This window comes from Dendronephthya gigantea, unplaced genomic scaffold (assembly GCF_004324835.1).
Source record: "Dendronephthya gigantea isolate DGI-Jeju-01 unplaced genomic scaffold, DenGig_1.0 000003F, whole genome shotgun sequence".
NCBI classification, from domain to species: domain Eukaryota; kingdom Metazoa; phylum Cnidaria; class Anthozoa; order Malacalcyonacea; family Nephtheidae; genus Dendronephthya; species Dendronephthya gigantea.
In genome coordinates this window covers 1,990,690-2,013,343 of record NW_021163013.1, presented here as the reverse complement: position 1 = coordinate 2,013,343, position 22,654 = coordinate 1,990,690, and the positions used below count along the sequence as shown (strand labels likewise).

At 35.4% G+C, this 22,654-nt stretch overlaps 1 protein-coding gene and 1 pseudogene across 1 annotated transcript; both read right to left on the bottom strand.

Moving 5' to 3' along the window:
• Positions 1–8,347: 8,347 nt before the first annotated feature.
• On the bottom strand, positions 8,348–10,169 carry LOC114541246 (annotated as a pseudogene).
• A 1,419-nt stretch (positions 10,170–11,588) lies between these two features.
• On the bottom strand, positions 11,589–22,415 carry LOC114541255. The gene is made up of 5 exons (XM_028561233.1): positions 22,049–22,415; positions 14,588–14,669; positions 13,361–13,766; positions 12,721–12,783; positions 11,589–12,269 (listed from the first exon to the last, which is right to left on the bottom strand). The coding sequence occupies exons 1-5, from the start codon at positions 22,134–22,136 to the stop codon at positions 12,204–12,206; spliced, it is 705 nt and encodes a 234-aa protein (XP_028417034.1). The 5' UTR covers positions 22,137–22,415; the 3' UTR covers positions 11,589–12,203.
• Between the last annotated feature and the right edge of the window lie 239 nt (positions 22,416–22,654).

Sequence of the window (22,654 nt, the reverse complement as noted above, 5' to 3'; positions counted from 1 at the left end):
CTATTTAGTCGAACCAAGTCTTTACCAGTTGACTTGAGTGAATGCGAGCGGGACTACTTATGTCGTGACCATTCACGCGATGATCACATGCTACTTACGAACAAATACATATATACACGTGATCACATGAAGAGAAGGACTAATGGCTTTCATAATAACTATAACGAAAATCACACCTCATGTGGAATGTTAAAGTTAGTAGAAGACAATAAAGGAGAGTTAAGTGCGGAGAGTAACTCACAAGGTGGAAATGATTCACCTTTATCTCATGCGGTACCACACGACACTAATGGAGATATTATGCAAAATGATGACTTACTTGAGAGACAATGTGCGAATGTGAGTATTCTTTACATACGAGATGAGGACTGAGAAGATAAAAAAGACAAATTTTGCCTCTCAAACAAATTGCCATCATATCATTTCCGTGACTTTATTTCTCGTAATTATGCGAGAATGTTACGTTATTTTAGCGAGCTAGACCTCGAAACTCCGTTGTTAGATATATTGGTTTTTGAGTGAATTTATAAAAGGCCAGTGACTTTATATAGAGCAGAGGACACTTCTATGTCCTATAACGGAAGGAACAGTTGTCGTAATGAATAGTTGTAACGTAGCCAAAAAGCTCAATTTATTCCGTGAGTCGAAAGCAATTCTCCCCTGTGCATGCGTGTGCAATTGAAGAAACACTCGAAGAAACACTTAAAATTTCGACAGTATCATAGCGAAATGTCTAGAAATGTTTCATATTGGATCTCATGTTCATTCGTCAGAAAAACATGCAATCAAATGCATGAGTACAAAAATATAATTGTATATGCTATAATTAAAAAGATTCTGAAGATTTTTTGCATGTGAAGAACGTAATGAACTGGAACAAGTCACCACAAAGTTTAGGAAATATTACTGAAAATCTATCTCTATTTCTAGATGAATTCAAATCTGAATCAGTTGTCAAATCGGTACCGAAAGGAACAGCTTGAAGCGAAATCGGTATGGCCGGATAATACTGTGACTATACCTATACGAATGTGACTCCAACCTGAGTCACACTCACACAGTCTTATAATTAAAATAATAATATAATTTGAGATAGGGGTAGCTACAATTTTAACGAGAGGGGATCTCTCTACTTTGTTATAGACTGAAGATAGTATAGCTGGGTACAATAAATTTAAAAAACTTAATTAAAAAGGATTAACTATTTTTTTGAGAATGCAAGGTTCTTCTTAGTGTTGCAAATTTTGCTGAAAATAGAACTTAAACGGTCACGATCCAACGAATTAGTTCTTAATCTTTTGCCTTTCTCACTTGCCACAAGCTTTCTCCCTACGAAAATTAGTTTCATCTAAAACTTCGTCTTCTTTGATTGATGTAGAAAGAAGATATCATTTCTATCGTCCTGGAGTTACAAGATGCTTTAAATCTTGTTACTGACGGGTAACGTTGCAATCATGTGGTGTTAAAGTCGTAGGAGTAGAATAGGCCAAATGAAGATCGACGGAGTGCTTCAATGAAAAGTTGCTTCTTCGTTCATGTCATCATATAGCGAAGGTCGTATTTAAAATCCTAGAGAACTTTCGACGTTGCCTAATATTTAAACAATATTGCAACTGAGGATGATGTGTTTTTTTCTGCTAAAATTATTGAATAACAGCATTATAAGAGTTGCCCCCAGAGGAAATCCATAAGCAGATAGCTTTCAGTTTTCCGCACACGGAAAGATTTTGGCGCGCGAGGCAGAGAATAACCAAACATGCTAGATATTTGCCGTAAGTGGCACGAATGACCAAAGTCGCCGGAAAAGTCACCCGTACACAAGAGCGACTGGCTTACGCCAATGGCCACGAATGACTTTTTGCTAAGCACATAGCTCTAGTGTGCACCGGCCTTTAGGAATTCTACTGAAGACACGTTAATATTCATGATTACAGTGATTGTATCATAATCATGCGGGCTCTTGCTTACTTCGAATTTTCTACGGTAAATACAACTATGGACATTGAATACGAATATATCCAGCCAACATGTGGGTATTTTGTTCGCGCTACCTGAAAATTGCGGGCTTATTTCTTCTTCAATTTGCATTTTCGCTTCGAAGAACTAAAAATACAGATTTTGGTGCAATATTTTCGCTATTTACTCTGAAGCATGTTCATTAAAAATTCGCTATCGTTATTGAGAAAGAAAAGCGGTTTACGATAAGCCAAAATGCGTCGAAATCCGTTAAGAAATGGAATGTATTTTGGCTGGCGAAAAATGAAATAATTGCATCTCAACACATGCAAATACAGGATTTTTGCCACAGCTAAAGAGCTAGTTGGATTCAAGCTGATGTCAAAAAGTAAGTCACATTTGTTCTTCATAAATTAAAATGTCAGTAAAATGTCTCAGAAGTGGTTCTAAAGTTCAATCTTGCTGATGACACAGTTGTCAATATACCTGTATTAACGAATTTTATTGCAAATCAACCCATCTTCATTGAAGGATAGCTCGAAAATTAGGGTATCCTCAGTATTACATAGTAAATGTTTGCAATTTACAACAAGAACCGTTATAAAGGAAGCAAGAATAATTAAATTTTTCGCATTGAAGCTTATCATAATCATAAACATGTACGTACGGACTCGAGTGTACTCGATTGTCGATAGCATTGTCAGCGGATGACATTGCATCGTTTGTATCAATGAATATCTCAATGTCCTGGCAGCATAATTAATTTCTCGTAGCTTATTTGAAGCAAAATATTTGACTATAGCGACGTCGAACAAGGTCATGCATGCAGCTAACCTCCTCGTAGATCGTATTAAACTAACCTCGATACAGAAAGTGGGACAAAAAGTGCCCACATTAGCCAAAATAATTTGCCCATCTTGTTCTAGGCCTCTCAGTTCCCGCCTGGCCGCGTGTACTAATGCACGTATAAGAGGCCTAGGGTCTAGGCTGGAATTTATCTCCGTATTTAGGGGCCTTGTGTCTAGTTGAGTCGTACGACCGAATTGCATCGGTTCTAATCCCGAACTTGACCCAAATCCTGACCCAGCTACTTATACCAAAGGATTAGAATCAAGGATTATATTCGTGGATTCCGGACATGAAATTATTACTTAAATTTCGAACTGTCATTAATATGCATACCTGGTATACCTATATATAGGAATTGGTCACTTCTCCGAACGGACAATATAGATAGTCCCAATTTAAAATAAGTAACTCATTGTCAGTAACATTTCTATGAATCTCTATTATTCTATATAGTCGTTTCCGCCGTGATGTTTATACACAATTCTAGTAGCTCAGTTAGGAGAACTGCCAACCAAAGTTCGCGGGTCCGATTCCCATCCTGGTCAAACTAATTTTTCATCGTGCCCGAATGTGAGGTCTGTACTGTGAAATATTAGCTAGACCGAGGCTTTTTAGTTGAGTAGTTTTCCTACTTTCTCTGGAAACGCTTAAATGAAAGCCCGATAACCCTTATCCTTATTCTGAAAGCCCAATTATCCTTAAGAGGAGATTTTTTTAAAAATTGAGAAATTTGGGCTCAAAAATACCGTCATGCTTTGCGAAAATTATGTAAATTTTGTTGTTTTTTGGAACATGGCGACAAAGGAGTGAATTTATTAAATTTTGTTCTGTTTTTGATATGAAAACATACTCGATGGTTCATCTAAGAGACGAAATATTAAATTCAACATATTTGACTGTAATGGATGTACATTAGCTTGGTCCACGACGTTTCAAATGAGAATAATGCGCCTCGAACACTGGGGCCGTATTCTTCGAATGTCGAACACACAAAGGTATGGTTATCTTAACTCTTTTGTTTCTATTCTTATGAAGTTAGATCTCGAAAATATTTCCATGGATGGCAACATATGTACCCAAATATTGTGTCTTACCAAGATCGGTTTGATCTTGACCCCAGGTTATTAAGTTTTTTCCCTTTTAAATGAGCGACCTTTTTTTCAGGTCTAAAAGCCTCATTAACGACGGCCTTAAAAATTATACTGCAAATACACCTTGAAATTGATGCCGATCACAAAAAAACTGTATTCCATGTGTAAAAGCGTTATCGTATGCGCAAATAAACGTCAAGTTATTTTTGTTTTAAAGAATACTGATAGAATAAAAATTCATTTTTGATCGGCAAATACTTTTATTGTATACCATTTTTTCGGACGGTTTAGGGTGTCGATAATTTTATCATATTGTAGATATTTCTAAGTTTAAACCAATTGGCACACTGTGGGACCTATACTACATTATACTACAATGTATATGGAAAAAAACAGTGCCTGTTTCAAGGAATTCTAAGCGAATGGTCCTCGCGAAATTTTACTAACTAAAGAGTTTAGTCACTCCATTTTCCCTACATTGAGCAAAAATTGAAGGTTTTATTTTGTTGGTTTTAGAATACTCTAGCTATTGGTTAAACAATAAAATGTTTGATAATTATGTAGCTCTAAGATCAAATATCATCATAATGGAAGCCATATTCTAGCAAGAAACTTAAAAAAAGAATTATGAGACTTTTTTATTTTGAAAATGTCAGCTTTTTGCATGACTGAGCACAAACATGATGAAAGGCTTCACTTAATTGAAAAAATAATGTTTAATATTGATTGGCACACTCCAAGGTAGTTTTTTCTTGAAGTTTATGTATCACACTACAAAATAAAGGTGGTTTTAAAAAATTTGGGGTGGATGGTCCTCGCAGAATTTGACTATTTTCATTTGTATTTCCATTGGGTTCAATTAAGGTGGTCCTGTGATGTTTTCCAATCCCTGGTTAACTCTCAAGGCTTGTCCAGGGTTATAACTTGCTCTGAATATAAAAACTTGTTTAAATTGTATTTTTTAGCCTTAATTATCTATCCACAAGGTGTTTCTTTGGCAACAGTGATTTACTTGTTAATTAAATAATTGGATTTTGCATTATTTTTGCCAACATTAGTGCATCTTTTATAACCCTCAGTCTTTCTAGAATATTGGCAAAGATGAAAATATTGCAAAAATTGGCTTGTACGATATGAGTTTGTGTGACAAAATTACAATGTTTCAACATGAAACAGATTTTCTATATACACAACCTGTATTTACTTGAATAGCCCAGTGTTGCTAACTGATTTTTGGATATAAAATAAAGAGCTATGCTGTCAGCTGTGTAAACAATTGGCTTTAAACCCATTTTATATTTCTATGGAGATTGTATATGGTTTTATTTATCCTGGTTAAACAAACACATGTTGCACAAATTTGTGCAAATACAGGCCCCAGCTTGTCTCTGGATCCTACATCCTAAATTTGTCTACAGCATCCTTTCTTGTTAACCCCAGATTTGTCCTGATAAATCTCTTATAGAGGAATTTTCCATTGCATGATAAAAAATATGAAAAATCCTTATTTACATATATATTACTTTTTATTGCAGACTTTCTTTAAAAACAGTGGAAACAACACAAGATTGGAAAAACACTTTTTATTACTATTATTGTTATAATATTTTAACAATAAAGCCACATTATAATTATATATTACCTATACTTATAGTTTTATAATTTTGGAATGAACTGTCCCATGATTGACCCATCAATTGTCCTACATGAGTACATGTCCTATATTCTGTACCCACCACACAAGGAATTGATTGTTAGAATAGAGAGGACAGTTGTTTTTTAAATAAATCAAAATAGTTTGACTTCCTCCTTGTTTGTGTTGTTTCTTGAAAGAGATTATTTAGGTCTTTATTATTGTTGTGATAAACTGATCTTCAACCTATAACACAGAGCATGCAATAATAAACCATCCACTCTCTCACTGCAACCCAAATGCGAGTTTACCGGTATCTGAAACTATTGTTCATATTTTCCAAGACGTGTTGAGGACCTAGGAATAAAAACCGTAACATTTGAAATTTTTATTTTATCACAAGGCTTATAAATCACTAAAATCAGTATATTTCAATATGTTACACATTGCCATTGGTGTGTGTCACTCCTTCGCGCTAATAAAAATGTGCCCATGAAAAATTATATCATTCAAACTACCTAAAAAATTGAACGAACACTCACCTGATGTTCTTCTTTATTTCAAGGAGCTTTTCGCCTTTTGAAATTTTCCAAAAGTTAGTAAAACAGCTGTCTCTCGACACGAAAACTTTACCAAACTTGTAAATTCAAAATGGCTGCGAAGCATATTCTAGCGAAGGCCTGGTTGCTAAGTTTTGAGCCTTTTTCACAAAAAATACGCAATTTTTAGAAAAATCTCCTCTTAATACTATATCAGTTCTCTTCAGAGAGGAGTATGGTGGCCCAGAGCTGCCATAGTTGATTTTACTTTTTAACACAATTTTAAAAAATATAATTTATTTTAAAAAAAATTGTTTAAAAATTAAAACAAATTGAAAACATTTTCAAACAAAATAAAACAGGAAAAAAAAAAAAGCCAATCAATTTAAATACTTGACTGGCCCACAGCTGCCATAAGATTTTTTTTTAAAAAAAAATCAAAAATTGGCCCACAGCTGCCATAAGATTTTTTTTGGAAAAATCAAAAATTGGCCCACAGCTGCCATAAGATTTTTTTTTAAATCAAAAATTGGCCCACAGCTGCCATAGACCAGCATGCGCTGCGCAGGGATTAACACATTTATAAACAAAATTACACCAAAATTATAACACATTCACTGGCCAAAATGGCTGCTAAGGACAACGCATGGCATGCATTTAAAGATGAAATGAAGCGAAAACGGCAAAACAAAACGACGAAAGATACTAAACGATTAAAGAAATCCGAGCTGATTGTCCAGAGACTAAGCGCAGAGGTTTCTGGTAAAGCTCAAAAGTTTAGTAGAATTGGACCACGTGAATTTGTGCCCTTTGATCCCGAAGAAGACATGAGCCTGGATAACATCAAGTTAGCGTGTGAAAAACATTTCAATATATCAGGGGATCTTCGCTGTGACGTCCTGGCAGGCGAGCAAGGGCCTTCTTGCAAAACAATGGACCAAGTGCCGAATGTCTCCAAGCTCGTCCATGTTCGCTTCATCAAATGCGATGAAGAGGAAGTATACAATGACATACAAGATACCCAACCTGCCGAGGTCAATCAACCGAGGAAAAGTACGCGTCGCTAAAGATGCAGCAAAATCAATGTCATATGCACAGCTTAAAAAGAATCCATCGCCTGTCAAAAGCCAGTGTTTTCCTAAAAGTCTTTCAGTATTAGAAATGTTAAAGATGGGCAAAGTTCTTGACAAGAAAAGCACAACTGTGATCACATTACATTCCTTTAACATTGAATTAATGGCTTGGAACGTAGTTCCCACTACTGTTGAATTTGTTGTTGAAGAAGAGCCACTAGGAATTGGGGCATTCCGTGAGGCACGTAAAGCAACAACCACCCACCCCCAATTTGTCTACTCTAAGTGGGTTGTCAAATACTACCTACCTAAAGCAGAGAAAGATATTGAAGAAGCTAACCAGAGCTTGGAGTCCCACACTAAGAAAACAGTTCAAATGCACATGCTGGCACGAAATTTTGCCATTCAGCTTGAGAAAACAATGGAATCAAGTGTGTATAAAACTCCTCTTAAGTACAATAAGGTTTTTTGGTGTAACAGATGACAACCAGTATGTCAGTGTTGAAGAATATGTCAGTGGAGACTTTATGAAGTACATAAACAATGATGGCATTTCATGTGTTGAGGAGTCTGATGTTAGCCAAAAAGCAGGCTGCCTGGCTCATTTTTCCTATCAGAAGTCTGACAGGAAATTAATTATTCTCGACATACAAGGATCTGACCACACCCTTTATGATCCAGAAATAGCAACATCTGATCTATTTGATCAGGATTGTGAGATGCTATTTTGCAGTGGTAACTTATCAAAGATTGCAATTACAAACTTTGTGAATGATCATAGTTGTAATAAGTACTGTAAATCTGCTGGTCTAACAGAACTTTAAACACGTCTTGAACACTACAGTTGAACAAATCTTTTTAACTTATCTTGGTTGCTGTTATAGTTAAGACCTGACAATATTTTAAACTTTTGTACTAAGAATATCAGCAGTTGTGTAAATAGTTTTCTGGGTGAAAGCTATATTCATATTTTGTTCAAAGAAAGTGGAATAACTATAGAATACCCCACTATGTAATATGCATTTAAACAAAATGTTTTAATAATGTTCTAATACAGAATGCTTAAAGAAAAATCTCAAAAAAAGAAAAATCTCAGAAAAAGTTATGTCTCAGAAAAAGCTAGTTCACAAATAAGAAGTTATATATTGTAGAGGATGGATAATTAACTTGAATTGATAGTTAAACTTGTGGGGTTTTCTATATATAATTAGGTCAAAAATTGTTTACATATGCTGAGTTTGTTCAGTTGATTTAATGTTAAAAACAGAATATTTCACTTTAACTAAAATAAACTTGTGGTTTGTATAATTCATCTTGTCTCTGATCCTTGCCCTTAACAAATTTTAGATTTTATTCTTTGTTTATGTCACATCAGATGTGTTAATTAACTCTCTTCAGAGTAACGTCTTTTCAGATATAAGAATGCTTTTGCACAATCTGATGATTCAATTTTCTCTGGATATGGTATGATTGTCTCACACTGCTGTCGCATTTCTGGTGAGAGGAAATCATTTTCGAGATCTAATACTCCAGAATGTTGAGCCACTTCAGCTAATTGGTCCTCTGTTACATGAAAACCTGCATCAAAATATAAATTCATGTTATGGATATCTGAACCATTGATCAATGGTATTATTGAAAAGGTACAATCATATATAATGAAAATAATTTGTAGTTGGAAATAATATGATTAATATTTACCACATTCTTCTAGCCCATACTCTTGTGGAAAAGCATGGATGTGATCAGGGATCCCATCAGGTAGCAAGGTGTCTTTCTGGTGTCGGATTCTATGACTATTCCACACTTTTTTTGAAATCATCAAGTTCACGTTGCACAACAGGGATTAAAATAAATGACAGCAGTTTTCTGAAACCAAAAAGGAAGTTATTTTGAGGACTTTTTCCTTAGCATATATTAGCTAGGTTGTTGTCACTACCTACCTGTGAAGCTCATTATCTGGATCATAGTCACCATCATTCTTCAACATTGACAGTTGCACCTTGAAATATTTCTCCATACGTTCATGCAGTTCCTTCCACCATCGCTCAATCTACATTAGGTGTAAAATATTATTGTTATGTAAAGAGTCCTAGATAAGAAGTTAAACAAACAATATTTTATGTGGAAATTGATGAATTTTTCAAAGAGGTTAAACTGCTTCCATAATGCAACTGTGTGTTATAAAACATTCTCATTTACATGTCTCACTTGTTGTCAGCATTTCCTTTGACCAGGGCTTTGGATATTTTGTTCAAATATAAAGAAACATTACCTGGTTTGATGTGGAAGGCCCATAAAGCACTGTATCATAAGGGGCCATGTCACCATGGTGCTGTCTAAGGAACGAGTGAATAGTTGCCATTATTCCAGTCTCTGTGCCCTTATCAATCCTTATCATGGTGGCAATCCTTTTCTTCTCATAAAGGTACTCTAAATACCACCGTCCAATTCTCTTTGGGTCGGAGTTACTATCCCAAATTCGTAACCATAGGATTTTTCTACTCGCAGTATCAATTGCACCGTAAATGGCTAGGGGGAAAGTACTATTCTGATACCCCATTAATTTGTCGTGGCCATCCATGGAGTGAACAAAATTTGTACCTTTTGTCGTGTAGTTGCCTTTAGGTCTTCTCTCCCATCGTGCATTTGGGTTACGCGCTTCAAGGCCATCGGGGTCAACATCAAACATGACTGCATGCACTAAATTGCGTGGAACCTTTAAATTATAATCCTGTCTTATTTTGTTGTACATCGCTCTGTACCCCAAGAGTTTACCAGGACCGTTAACTTCGTTCTCTACTGCTGCTCTTATCTCTTCAACTGTAACGTTTTTGTCTATGCGTCGAATATCAAAAAAAGCCAAACGTCGATCGAGCGTCCTCAAACTCCATGCGTATTCGCCATGGTCACGGTTCATGAAATCCAATATCTCCTTTCGTGTAAGATTACTTCGAGCATATTTTTCAAGATCTTCCTTCAATGTTTCATCGTCTTTCCAATTATCGTTCCGTATTCTGGCCGCCATATTGCCTGTTTGTCTCGTTCGTACTTGGTGTAATTTTGTTTATAAATGTGTTAATCCCTGCACAGCGCATGCTGGTCTATGGCAGCTGTGGGCCAATTTTTGATTTTTTTTAAAAAAAAATCTTATGGCATCTGTGGGCCAATTTTTGATTTTTTTTTAAAAAAAAATCTTATGGCAGCTGTGGGCCAGTCAAGTATTTAAATTGATTGGCTTTTATTTTTTTTCCTGTTTTAGTTTTGTTTGAAAATGTTTTCAATTTGTTTTAATTTTAAAACAATTTTTTTTTAAATAAATTATATTTTTTAAAATTGTGTTAAAAAGTAAAATCACCTATGGCAGCTCTGGGCCACCATAGAGGAGGCAATAGGGCAATTTAGCATGAGGAAGTGAACGTCAAAGACGATGTGAAAATGGCGAATAAATGGCGTGATGCGCCCAAATATGGACATGCCACGCAATTTACTCGCCATTTTCACATCGTCTTTGACGTTCACGTCTTCATGCTAAATCTCCCTAATGTGTCACGTGCCCCAACGTACCATAACGCACGCTTCGCTCGAGTTTCGAGTAAATATACGCTGGTTTACAGTTTTGTTTTTCTCGTGTCATGCATCACATTGAAAAACTCATTAAATATTCCATTGTACAGTTTCTCAAAGAAGTACGCAGGTAGTTTTTAATAACTTTGCATTATCTATCGAAAAAAGGGAAAATTTTGGAATGACGGTTCACGTGTTCAAAATTATATAATCTGAATCGACAATTTATTTTTTTACATTTTGAATAATATTCATCTCTTTAATTTTATAGCTTGTTATAAAAATTCGAAGGTTATGCCTACGTATATTCACATCTCTATAACTACAATTATTAATTTTTTTATACAGAATTGCGATAAATTTTTACAACACAATCATCTACTGTAAATTCACTGAAATCGTCTTCCACTTGATGAATTTGTTCGTACAAAATTTAATTTAATTTTTTGCCGGCAAATCCCTTGCATTGCGGGATTTTAATTTTCGAACCGCGAGCCACACAAATTCGCCTGTAGTGGAAGAAGGACATCTACGTACTATATTCAATTTTTGCTTTCAGGTTGGCAATGTATTTTCACAAATGCCGAATAATTTTCTCTATAATTTTATACTCTATATTCATTTTTTAGGTATTCACGCGGTATATATATTTGTTATATAGGCGCTGTGTTTTTTAAATGTGATTAGTTCATTCCTAGTCACATGACTTTAAATAAATGCAATGTTTCCTGCCAGAGAAAGAAATGAAAAGTTGTTGCCCGCATATTGTCATAAAGTGTTATTGTTGAAATGAAATTGTTGTGTAACATGTTTGATTTGGTTCCTATATAACAAAGCACTTAATTTACACTCCTTCGGGAAATAGTGAGTTTTGTTTTCTCTCGGTTCTCAATGTCTTCCTCGACTTCGTCTCGGGAAACATTCAGACTCTTGGAAAAACAAAACTCATTTTTCCCTCAGGAGCATAAATTAAGTGTATAGTATATCCTTATAGCTGCGTCTAGGTAATCAAATTATTTTCTCAAGTCACGATATTCAGCACGGCAATACCTTAACTAAATAATTTCACGTCTAATAATTAACCGTAATGCTGTTTCTTCGTAGTAACACGTTATGTACCAGCAGGTTGTTGCATTGAAGCTAGTCTGTAGCTACTGAAGTCTGTCCTATACCCATGTCTTCCGCTTAAACCAAAAGAAACAAGTAATTTCCAGGCGTCGTGACATGAAAGTTTAGATAATAATAGGAGCTTTGTAGTTTCCTCTGGGGGCAACTCTTATAATGCTGTTATTCAATAATTTTAGCAAAAAAATACATCATCCTCAGTTGCAATATTGTTTAAATATTAAGCAACATCGAAAGTTCCATAGGATTTTAAATATGACCTTCGCTATATGATGACATGGACGAAGAAGCGACTTTTCATTAAAGCACTCCGTCGATCTTCATTTGGCCTGTTCTATTCCTACGACTTTAACACCACATGATCGCAACGTTACCCGTCAGTAACAAGGTTTAAAGCATCTTGTAACTCCAGGACGATAGAAATGAGCTCTTCTTTCTACATCAATCAAAGAGGACGAAGTTTTAAATGAAACTATTTTTCATAGGGAGAAAGCTTGCGGCAAGTGAGAAAGGCACAACATTAAGAACTAATTCTTGGATCGTGACCGTTTAAGTTCTATTTTTAACAAAATTTGCTGTAAGATAAAATACAGATTCAGATTGAGGAATACATCGCGATTGAGAATGCAAAAATGTATATGATTCACTGAGAAGAACCTTGCATTCTCAAAGAAATTGTTAGTCCTTTTTAATTAGGTTTTTTTAAATTTATTCTACCCAGCTATACTATCTTCAGGCTATAACAAGGTAGAGAGATCCCCTCTTGTTAAAATTTTTGCAATGTACCCCTGTCAGAAATTATATTATTATTTTAATTATAAGACTGTGTGAGTGTGACTCAGGTTGGAGTCACATTCTTATACGTATAGTCATAGTATTATCCATACCGATTTCGCTTCAAGCTGTTCCTTTTGGTACCGATTTGACAACTGATTCAGATTTGAATTCATCTAGAAACAGAGAAAGATTTTCAGCCTTTTTGGAAATTTGCTCAATTTTTTAGTTCATCACGTTCTTTTCATGCAAAAAATCTTCAGAATTTTTTTAATTGTAGCATATACAATTATATTTTTGTACTCATTTGATCGCATGTTTTTCTGACGAATGAACATGAGATCCCATATGATATGAAACGTTTCTGGACATTTCGATATGATACTGTCGAAAATTTTAACTATGATGTCTGCACGAGTGTTTCTTCAATTGCACACGCATGCACAGGGAAGAACTGACTCATCGAATAAATGGGGCTCTTTGGCTACGTTACAACTGTTCATTGCGACAACTGTTCCTTCTGTGATAGGACATAGAATTGTCCTCTATATGAATTAAGTTACTGGCCTCTTATAAATTCACCTAAAAATATTTTACTGACGGGTTTGAGGTCTAGCTCGCTAAAATAATGTAACATTCTCGGATAATTACGAGAAATTAAGTCACAGAAATGATATGATGGTAATTTGTTTGCCAAGCAAATTTGTCTTTTTCATCTTCTCAGTCCTCATCTCGTATGTAAAGAATACTCACCTTCGCACATTGTCTCTCAAGTAAGTCATCATTATGCATGATATCTCCATTAGTGTCGTGTGGTACCGCATGAGATAAAGGTAAATCATTTCCACCTTGTGAGTTACTCTCCGCCCTCAACTCTCCTTTATTGTCTTCTACTAACTTTAACATTCCACATGAGGTGTGATTTTCCTTATGGTTATTATGAAAGCCATTAGTCCTTCTCTTCATGTGATCACGTGTATATATGTATTTGTTCGTAAGTAGCATGTGATCATCACGTGAATGGTCACGACATAAGTAGTCCCGCCCGCATTCACTCAAGTCAACTGGTAAAGACTTGGTTCGACTAAATAGCTGGCTACGTTGGTTTGACATACGCGTCCAGTATTGAAATGGAAACGAGTCGGACAACCGTTTGTTTCTGGAAAATTAAACAAGGGTGGGTAAATGAAATGTAAGTGTAAAAACTTTTTTCAAAGTAAAATGAAAAATTTAGAGACATTTGAAATATACAAAAATCAGGTGTACTGGCTCAAAACATTGAACTGCATGTAAGATCAACTGGAACGCTAACACCTAAAGTTCAGCGTAATAGTTGATAGAAACTAAAACTTGAAGTAAAAAACTTAGTTTTGACTCTGTTTTGACTCTGTTTCTCGTTCAATTCTTATAAAAATTAGCAAATGATTGTATTTTACACAGTTCTAGACATTCCTAGATAATTACTCTTTACTTCTGTCTCAAACGTTCAAAAACTCAGAAAAACTAGCTTCAAGGATGGCAGCCAAGTTAACGTTGCAGGTTTTACAGTTCACTGGCTCAAGAATGTTTCATTTAAAAATTCATACTATCTAAATTACTTCGGACTTGAATCATGCAGTCAAACTTATCATGAAACATAATCTTCAGTGAAATTATATATCATTGCATATTACAAGTATTCTTCGTTTTTATTCTTAAAAGCCATCACTTTCATGGCACACCGCTTCAAAGAACTTTTTTCAAATGAATGAAATTTTGATCATGAATTGGGGAATGGAATTGAAAAAAAACAGTTAAAATCACGTTGGCAATGACAGCTCGGAAATGCAGTCCATATGTAGCGGGGATTGGGGGCTTTGGAGGTGTGCATGCATGTATCATATGTTCATGTATATAATATGATTTCCAGTGAAAGCAGGTTGCCTATATGGCGTGTAATATAACCGCGATATATTACGTTTTAAATATTGCTGGACTAACCTTTCAGCTTGTTTAAGCTTCTGAGTGACATTGTCACAGGATCTTGACAATAATGCACTATTTCTTTCTTCGCAAAATGGCTCTAAAATCAATTAGTCGATTAATATAAAACATAGTCCTAGTCTGGGTAAACGAAATATGAAATCTGGAGGTTGAAAGAGTCTTAGTTTCGATTAGAATTTGCATACTTCAAATTCAAGCCAGGAAAAGTTGATGGGCGATGCCGGTGCAATGCTCTTACCACTGGGCTACAGAGGTAGCTGACAAGAGCAAACGTGGTTAATGTGTATAGGATGGTATCATAATTGATTTACCCTCGCCTATCCCGGCGTTACCATCATATACACATTAACCACGCTCGCTCTTGTCAGCTACCTTGTAGCTCAGTGGCAGGAGCATTGCACCAGCATTGCAAAAGCGTAGGTTCGATTCCTGCCGGAGGACCAATAGTTGACTCATTTTTCCATCAACTGTTTCTGGCTTGAATTTGAAGTGTGTGTAATTCCACTCGAAATTAAGACCCTTCCAACCTCTATATATCATAGTCTATAATATCGACTTGGTATAAGCATTTTGCAGCATTCAAAATCCATGAGCGACAAAATCACATTAAGGGAAGATGAGTATATGTTATTTACCAGTTAAGGAAAAACTGGAAAGAGGACATAAAGTGGTTTGCGGCCGAAGACCGAGAACCATTTCATAACCGAGGTCTGTCTTTTCCTCATCTAGACCGAGCAAAGCCGGCAAATTACGTGCAAATTCGCACGCTTTACCATAGGTAGCCCAGAAATCTGTTTGTACTCAGCTTTCGACTGCATTGTTTACGCGCGCGGTCAGCTTTTACTGTCTGTACTAATTACTGTTTTATATTTTGATAAGGTTGGCAACTTAATTTTCAAGCAAACACGTACCTTGGGAGAAATAGTAAAAAAACTTTGGAACTACACAGGAAAGGACACAAAAAATTACATAGAGGTAAATTAAGATACCTTAACTAAACTACTAGCCATTTTTTTGTCGTGGAAAACGACACTGGAAGTGTCGAAAAATTGGTAATTTTTTTACAAATTTGCTGAATTTCTCGCTGTGACTATGCGGGATGCAAATTGCCTGATACCGGTTTTTGGTTTGAATCACGAATTCATTATTTCATTGGCTTTCACAATTTACGAACTTCTAAAAAGCCAATGAAAAAAGCCTGTGTAGTTCCAAAGTTTTTTTTACTATTTCTCCGAAGGTACGTGCTGGCTTGGAAATTAAGTTGCCAACCTTATCAATATATAATACAGTAATTAGTACAGACAGTAAAAGCTGACCGCGCGGGTAAACAATGTAGTCGAAGGCTGAGTACAAACAGATTTCTGGGCTACCTATGGCTTTACAACGCCACATTTTTCATTTACGGTAGAAAACCGTTAGCGGTCTGGTTGAGCGCGGTCCGGATCGGAAAACCCGGATCGCGAATGAAGCAAATTGACTGGCTCAAAAACAGGATCGGAAAAATAAAACAAGGTGTTTTTGCAATTAAATGTACTTGCAGGATATACCAGTACAGTACACGAGTACGAGACTCGTCACTCATTCTCGCGCGTTGTTTGCATACGCCATCAGCCAAAACTCGTAGACGCCGAGCTTCCGAGTACGAGTTTTTTTGGAAAATTTCGAACTCAAAAGCTTAGCGACTATTAGTTTTGGCTGATGGCGTAAGCAAACAACGCGCGAGAATGACGAATCTCGTACTCGTATAGTCGTACACGATCGTAGTCCCTGCTAAAGCTCTCTAGTATTGGGTCACACCCGGTATTCATCATAACTTTCCTGACTTCATGGGATACAAAAATTATCAACATAATTTCCACAAAGTTGTGATCTTTAGAGGTTATAAGGTAACACTTTTGTACAGTATTACATGTTTCTTAATATATTTTGAAGTTTATATATTAATTGCAAAGTAACATTGCTTTCCTTCATTTCTTTGTTTGATTTTATCGATCGCTGCACTTCGGAGCACATCCGAGCACTTTAGCATTCGCTACATATTAATTTTACGTTTGACGGTAATAGTCGTTATACGTCATCATGTTGTATCGCAAAATAGTGCATGTGTCTCTCAATAAAAGAAATACTATATCTCAATGATAGAAATGGTGTGTCTCAATAGTAGTAGAAATTTCAAGATAAGAAAATTTAATTAATTTTAAACAATTGTCCATCCATGCAAATATTTGGCGAAGAGCGTTCGTGCACTTTTAGGGTAATCTCGCTATAGCTATACGTACTAAACTAATCATTTCAACCTAATTTATATACTGAAATCAGAGATTTCAGATATTATTTCAGATGAATCAGACAGATATAACCATAAAATCTATAATAATCTATTAATCTAGGTATTCTAATTATAGGATACATCATTTCAGGTATTATAAATATTATGGCGGGTTTATTGTCGTTGACTTAAATTAGTACTCCCATATGCAACATAGCCAGCAGCAAATTTAAAAACGAAAATAAAATTCATACCACGCGAGTTGAAAAATCTGTTCTTATCACTAGAACACACGCTAATAAACACGTCACACGAATGACAATGACGTAAGACTGCCCATTCTATATAAATTATCTTCTCTATTAATAGACTCTAATCTCTAGTGACTAATGAATGAATATTCCGGATGAATATTCTGACGCATTCCTGGAAATGTTCTTACGTGAATCGACTCAATTCCCAGACTGACACACGATGTGTTGACAAGGATTTCAGAACACCTAATTAATAAATGTCTGAAAGATACGATAATGCATGTGACGGAAACACAAAATAGTATTATGACGACGAGCCTCTGAAGGTTAGTACTAAAAAAATTGACAGAAATTCAAAAGGGGTGAAAATTGAGGTGATATTGTCTAGACGGAGTTATAAAATAATACAAAATACCATTTTTAAATTCATTTTCTGCTTGCAAAACGCCGATTCCTTAAATGATTTCCACTTAAAGAGCGTGTGTTTAAAGTTTTTGTGATGTTTACGCATACTAATATGTTAATAAAACTATTCCAGTAAAAAATCAACGAAATACTCCGTCGCAATAGGGCAAAAACGATTTTACACTACAGATATATTCTAACGCCTGCGTTGTTCACATCATTCGCAAATTGCGATAATGAAGAGTTTATAAAGAGACCCAGTATCTCAAAAATGGTTGAATACATATTCTGCTATTATATCGAAAAAAAATTAAAGGATATTTAGCTATAACATAATGCAATTAATTGGCTCTTCCTAACAGAGAGTAGGGAAGGTGGACTTAAAATTTAGACACAGCAGTACGTATTCACAACAATGGCTGTCATCGTATATGGGAATTGTTGCATATAACTATATTCCGACATTATTGCTATGAGAGGAAATATCATAGGTTAATTCATGCAGCTTCACCATAGGTTCATCATAAGTTCATGCAAAGCACACAGCATCATTTACTTTATACTTCATTAATTACACAAGTTTTAAATATCATCGAAGTAAAATGCTACCCCAAATTTTTTAACGATATTTTCATTGAATTAAGCTACATGGATTGCTCAAAATATTGTTAAAGGCAAAATCACTTTTCCGACATGCACCGACATGCAATATACCGTACATGCATAAGTTATAACCTGTTGTTCAAAATGTCTTCAAACCCTAAATAGTTGCTACATATGCGATCATTGTCAACTGATTTGAATCCATGTGCATGAATGCATAGTAAAGGTAATGTTACACGGAACAATTTTCAACATCATCTCGCAACGCAATAATGTTGCGAAGAAATTAGCACATGTCAAACGAGGAAAATTTTCATGCAACATTGTTGCCTTAAAAATGACGATCTCAGGCTCTTCCACATTGCGAATAGTTCGGTCGCTGTATACTTGTACTCAAATGTTTCAACTAAACGAGTTGTAGCTTCCTCTTTTTCTTTTTTCCCATCTTTCCCAGGCTTGTTATCCCATAATGTGGGATTATTATTAAAAAACATTATTAAACGTAATTTATCACTATCGAAAAGCCCGCCAGCAGCAGATTTCTGAGGTGAAACATGATCGCAAATATTTGTTGTATCTTGACTCTCTTCGCTTTCCGCCATTTTGTTTATATTTCCCGCCACTTTCAAAGCTCAAACAAAGGTCTCTGGGTAAATTAAACAAAATTCCGAGCAACAATGTTGCATGGATTTGACGTCCGTTCATAAACTTTCAACATTGTTCCGCAACAATTTTGCTGTTGAAAATTGTCCACAAGCACCATGTTACACGCGTCAATTTTTCTCGCAACATTATTGCGTTGCGAGATGATGTTGAAAATTGTTCCGTGTAACATTACCTTAAGGGAGTTTCGAGTTTACTCGGATGGAAATTTGAACTGTATTAAAACATGCAACAAGCATTTCGTAGCTATACATACATATGAACAGCTGTATAAATAACATTCATGTAAAAAAAACGTTTGGAGAAAATATTTTTGCTTTCAAGAATATTTTCAACTTTGTGTATAATTCAAGTGAAAATCATTATTTTAAAAATTTGAGGAAGCATTTTACATATTCAGAACCCATGTAATTTTGTATGATTGATTTGCCTATATTAAAAAGATCCTATCTCAGCCTAGACGTGGTTGGACATCCGGACTATACTTTTGGGATTATACAACAAACTATATTCATTTTGCGCTTATTTACACGGAACAGTATTAAATTCTATATTGAAACCCTTTTGACTTGGCATTACTGTGGGGGAGTTCAGGATTAAGCGGATTTAGGGAACCAAAACTGTACTCTACTCATCCTGCGCTAATTATTTGTTTATCATCGTACTCCTGATTATAGGAATTATCTGCTTCCGCTACAGACAAAATCATTTAGACAAATCTTTTCATTTCCATGCATACTGTTGAATCTTTTTGTTCTTTAATCAAATAACATGAACTGATATAAATTATTATGGTTCGTTTTCGGCAGAGATGCAGAAAAGCTGCGGACATCCAGGTACCATGCGGACGAAATTTTGCTGTATAGTCGAGGAAGGTTTGAAACATAAATTATATAGAGGACCCTGTTCAAGAGTAAAAATAGATTGTGGGCCACTAATAATATGATTTATATTCAGACTATCAAATCTTTATACATGTATAGATAGCATGCCGAGCCATTTGATCAGAATTTTGGATGATATTATAGCTGCTTTCCGATGTATTAAATTTATTATCAAAAAAAAATATCAAGAGCAACCGGTATCACATAATTTTGACCGAGGAAGCTCTCCTCGAAGATTAAAGGCCCTCTGTATATGCAGTATGGTTTTTCCGGGGAAAAAATATGATTTGTTTGTAACATGATTTTTTTGTTCACATTAAAATTTTATACATAACTATATTTCGCCCTGAAATATATAATAATATAATCATATGCAAGGGCAGATGTTATAGCATGCTGAAAGTGTGAAAGTAAATTTGCCACTTTGCTTTCGGAATTAATGAAATAAATAATAAGAAACAAATTTTTCCCAAGACACATTTGTCACTTCAGTAAAAGGTAAAATTCATTAAAACTTGACAAAAGGCTAAAACGCGACGTGATATCATATAAATAATATATTCAGTTATTAAAAGCCGTTATTGGACTCCAGATGGGTGTTTATTTATGCAGTGGCGCAGTTCAAATGCTAATAATCCATTATGTAGACCAACTTTTCGAGTGCGACAGATTGTACGGTCAGATATGTCGATTATTTATCTACGTGAGCACACATTGTGTAGAATTTAAGTCCATAAACAGCTGCATTATGCCCGCGGATCGTAGCCCTCATGCAGTTTAGATGCTGCACGTTTATCCTATTGAGATGGTAGAGAAAAGCAATGCATTGTTTTCAGCGGAAGCCTTCCTCTAGTGATGTTATAATCATGCAAGACTATACCGAATTTGCAATGTGTTCTTTTTCATTTGCAATCTGACAAAAAATTATCATAAATGCTTGGCAATGCTTCGAGATTGCTATCCATATTTTCAAATGCTTTTTATCGTGGAGACGATAGAGACAGTTTAAGTTTAAAAAGCTTGTTTTTTAGTGGAGGCTTTTTTCAACGCTTTAAACCTTGCATCTATCAAATCCAATTTTGCAATCTGCATGGAGTTTATATTTTCCGATCTGACGAAGTATATATATGTATGGTAAATGGAAATAATAATTGCAAGATATCCATGCATATATTCAAATGCTTTTTTGCACAGAGGAATCTTGTTTTATTTGTTTAACCCGCTTCATTTACGTCATTTCGAAAACCGGCAAAGTTATCCAACATTCCACATAGTTCAACATACCATTGCCTGTATATATATTTTTAATTTGACTAATATATATACATATACGCAATGGTTATAAATGCTATGATATTCGCTCAAGATTTAACGGCTGGCTAAATACGACTTATACGATGATTCCAGACAGGACTTACATATTTTGATGACAAAATAGACGCTTAATTATCTTATGCATGCGACTTCGATCTCATTGTCAGATAATCAGTTCGAGCGAGCGGAATTTATAACCGTGCGTAGACTAGATGCCTATTAGAGGTCAACGAACGTTGAAAGGTTGTTTGTTATGAATAGAACTAAAGGCATGCGTCATTTAATCGATAGACGACAATATCTACCGTAGTATTTTGTTTCCCATCTGCGTCAGTTGGAATTCGATGCCAAGTCATTCATTCTGTACATGCATGTACTATAATCATTTCAAACTCGAAAACATTGTTTTAAATACAATTACAGTCCTTCGTATTCCCAATGAAAATATTTTCAGGCAATCATAATGGGAATACGTCATTTGATTATCGAGGGCATGCACTCAAGTAAGCTCAATTATGTAAAGGCACAAATGCACTGTCTTTGTGGGAATATTACACTCCGTTCTTAACTCCTAAGTCCGCATACTGCTACACAATAAATGTATATTATGTATGTATATATATGCAGTACTATATAGTATGTAGTTTCTTATAATAAGAAGATTGTTGTATACATAACTGACATTTGATACACGGACGTTCAGGCACTCGATCTTCGCTCTTTATTCGAACATAGCTAATATATATTAAATATCTAAAGACATTGACGGTAGAATAATCTACTGACAGACATTCGGCCGCTCAGTCTTATAGTTAACTCAAGTCTTAATCTATACATAAGTGAACGAAAGCTTCATTACCCGCCGCTAAAATACTTATAATATAATAGTAGCAATCTTAACAGCTCATTCTCTTCAGATTTGAAAAGCTGAAACTCAGACGTTTGTCTAAATCGTTCAAATATATACAAGTTTAACACAGCGTGCGTTTTTTGTCCATACATTCGCGCTATAATCTGAATAATATCGTGTTTGAAGGCGTTCTTTACGAGATAAATAGACATATACCTGATTTGAACTCGAAGATTCTGAATTGATATAACTTCTTCTCGTTGCAGTAAACAACTGGACTTTGCTGGCAATGTGCATTGATCATATTCAGCCAGAATTCACGAATATTCTAAAGCGACGTATCTTGATAGCTATAGATATGTTTGATATAGAAGAAACGTTGAACGATGGGGTTGCAGTATGATTCGGTAAGATCTCTTCCGCCAGTGTGTATAATACTTGTTCGATGAATAACGTTAAGACTTAAGAGCGAAAGGGCTCCATATCGGGAACTGAATCGAGCGTCCTCTACCCAAATGTTTACATGCTTTTACGATAGAACTGAACCTAATGATATTAGCCACAATTATGCGAAGACTGTATAGCCGGGTGCTTACGCGTACTGACGTCATTTGGTTAAATTATTGGCAAATAAGCACGTAGATCCACTAAGGGCATAACAAAAGCACTTTATGAGTCCAGTTTAGTTTTTGACAGGGGTCGTGTATCGTGGGAAGAGCGTTGACGTCCTGTGGACGCGTTTGTTTCCTAGAACTAGCGAGAAATAAATGTGGAAACGCCGACGAGACGTCACCGACCAACGAAAACGCGTCTTATAAATCA